This window comes from Dasypus novemcinctus, chromosome 28, assembly GCF_030445035.2.
Source record: "Dasypus novemcinctus isolate mDasNov1 chromosome 28, mDasNov1.1.hap2, whole genome shotgun sequence".
In the NCBI taxonomy this organism is placed as follows: domain Eukaryota; kingdom Metazoa; phylum Chordata; class Mammalia; order Cingulata; family Dasypodidae; genus Dasypus; species Dasypus novemcinctus.
Window position 1 is genome coordinate 38,284,573 of NC_080700.1, and position 2,746 is coordinate 38,287,318.

General features: G+C 58.1%; 1 protein-coding gene across 1 annotated transcript; it reads left to right on the top strand.

Annotated features, from left to right (window-relative positions):
- Positions 1-247: 247 nt before the first annotated feature.
- Positions 248-2,013, top strand: LOC139437795 (endogenous retrovirus group K member 10 Gag polyprotein-like). Its single transcript, XM_071212473.1, has 2 exons — positions 248-1,080; positions 1,167-2,013. Exons 1-2 carry the CDS (start codon positions 248-250, stop codon positions 2,011-2,013), a joined length of 1,680 nt encoding a protein of 559 aa, XP_071068574.1.
- Positions 2,014-2,746: the final 733 nt, after the last annotated feature.

Sequence of the window (2,746 nt, forward strand, 5' to 3'; positions counted from 1 at the left end):
GCGTCCCCCACGCCTGGAGAACCCGTGCTCCCTTCGGGAGTACCCCCCACTGGCGGTTCGGCAGGAGCGAGCCCCCCCCGACTCTTGGGCCTGAGCGAGGCTAAGCCCTCCAGCCCGACGGCATTTGGCGCCCGAACGTGGGGCTGCTCCTCCCCCGGCCCCTCTCTGCTGCTGCTGCTGCTGTGAATCGGACGGCTCATCCTCTTCAGGTAGGGACCCCTCGCCGTCGTCCCGCCTCTATTTTAACATGGGCGCCTCTCTATCATCGCGTCAGGCGCCACAAGTTAGGGCCCTCGCTGCCCTGGTCGACACCAACGGAGTCCACGTTTCCCTGCGGCAACTCCAAAAATACTGGGACCTTTTGCTCCCTTTTAATCCATGGCTCGCCACCTGCCAACTCTGGAGCCCAGATACATACTCTCGACTCATAGATCAAGTCACCTCCGCAATGGAGCATGAGAAACGCTCTTTCCCAACGGGCCTCTTACCTGTTCTCGTTGCCATTCGCGCCTGTCTCCTTGGCACCCCATCCGAGACTATTTGTGAGGCTTCTCCCAAGCGGCCTCTAGACTGTGATTCCGATGAGTCCGCCGACACTGACTCTCTGTCTGACCAACTTGCGGCCGCCCTCGAGCGTGAGCCCCCCCGTCCCAGCTCCCCGCGGCACACAGAGACCACTCCTGCCGCTCCCCAAGATGGCGAACTTCCGCTTTCTTCCTCCACCTCTGCCCAGGATGGCGCACATCCGGCTTCTTCTTCACCGATGCCCTCTTCCCGCCTCTACCCGCCTCTTCCTGTCTGGTCAGCATCCGGCTCCGCCCCGGAAACTGTATGGCGCCATCTTCCGCTAAACCGGAAGCGCCCCTCCGCGCCATTTTGTTCACAACCGGATGTGGCTGCTTCACCATCTTGGCCGGCGCCCAGAAGGGTCCCGACGCCATTTTGTTGTCGCCTGGAAGCTGTTAGACTGCCATTTTCTCACCTGTGTTCCGCTTATCCCTTGCCGCCACTGTATGGCAATAGCCCTTCACCTGCCCAAGCCGCTGTCCCCGGTGCCATGCCTTCTCAAACCCCCCAGCTGTATCCACTGAATCCGCAGCCCACGCTGCAACGGCCGCAAACCTGGCTGCCCTTTACAGCGGATGAAGTTAAAACCCTCCGCAAAGCTGTGAAGGAGGATGGAATCAACAGCTCCTCGAGGAGCTAGGAACCCAGCTCATTCTCCCATATGACTGGATTTCCCTAGCCCGTGCCATCCTCACGCCAGGACAATTTATTGAATGGCGCGCTCACTACCAGGCGGCTGTTGACCGGCAGGTAATAGAGAATGCTCAAGCCGGCGTCCTAGATCCATCTGACGCATACACGGGGACCAACAATTATGCAGACCCTCACTCTTATCTCGAAATCGACCCAGGGTTTTGGCACTGGGTAAAAGTCCAGCGATCGTTCTCTCTAGTTTCCACCGAGCAGCCCACCAAGCTCACGCAATTGCTTCAAGACCCCAATGAAACCTTCCCAGCATTCGTCGCCCGTGTTCTGGAAGCTTGCCAACGAAAGATCTCCAGCGAGGATGCCCAGTTCGCGCTGGCCAAAGAGCTTATCATAGACGGATGCCTTGCGCCATTCTGGGCTGTAGTCCTCCCTATACGTGACAAGGCTCTGCATGAGTGGGTCCTTGCCTGCAGTGACGTTGACCCGCAAGTCAAAACGCTCACCGCTGCCTTTGCATCTGCCATGGCTGTTTCATCTACCTCCACTTCCGTCTGCTTTCCATGCGGCCAGCCCGGCCATTTTGTCCGCGAGTGCTCTCAGCCAGGCCCGGCACCTCACTCCGACCTGCCGTCGCGACGACCAAGGGGCCCTTCTACGCCATGTCCGCGTTGTGGGAAAGGATATCACTGGGCCCGCGACTGCCGTGCCGCCCAAAGTTTCCAGCAGCCTTTAAACTCCCAGCGGGGCAGGCCTCAGCCCCACCCTCAAGAGGCCCTCAGAAAAATTCCCAAGCCGTAATGTGGACAATGCCTATCTCGCGTCACTGGAAACCCTCATTAGAGCTCAAGATCGATGGGCAATGGCTTGATGGACTCCTAGACTCTGGCGCTGAGATCTCCTGCGTTCCTTTTGAAGTCGCTGCATTTAATCACTGGCCCCTCGAGACTGGCCCTCAAGTCATCAGCGCCACAGGAGCCGCTACCTCCTGGAAAACATCCCAGCCTCTGCATTGGAGCGACAGGGAAGGCCACGAAGGCCAGATTCGCCCACTCGTCCTCTCTTCAGTCCAGACCATCTTATGGGGAAGAGATGTCCTCAGCCAGCTAAAAGCCCGAATCACCACAGAAGCCTTCTCAGCTACGCTGCCCCCCCCCCCCTTATAGGGGCCACTGCTCTCGTCGCAAAACCTGACCCTATCCCTCTGGAATGGGACACAGAGGAGCCCATCTGGGTTGAGCAGTGGCCCTTGCCAGCTCACAAGCTACAAGCCCTCTCTGCCCTCGTCGAAGAGCAGCTACAAGCAGGACATATTGAGCCGTCCACTAGTCCCTATAATTCGCCAATCTTTGTCATTAACAAGAAAAACACCGGCAAGTTCCGCCTTCTCCACGACCTCCGTGAGATCAACAAGCATATTAAGCCAATGGGATCACCTCAGCCAGGATGCCCGCATCCCACCGCAGTCCCCCAACATTTTCATGCAGCAACCATCGACATCAAAGACTGCTTTTTCTCTATCCCTCTTCATCCC

What these genes read in the sequence shown, in the direction of transcription:
- LOC139437795 (XM_071212473.1), top strand. Translation starts at nt 248, where the DNA reads ATGGGCGCCTCTCTATCATCGCGTCAGGCGCCACAAGTTAGGGCCCTC. An exon ending in CCTTCTCAAACCCCCCAGCT is followed by an intron (nt 1,081 to 1,166) that starts GTATCCACTGAA and finishes CCCTCCGCAAAG; the next exon opens with CTGTGAAGGAGGATGGAATC.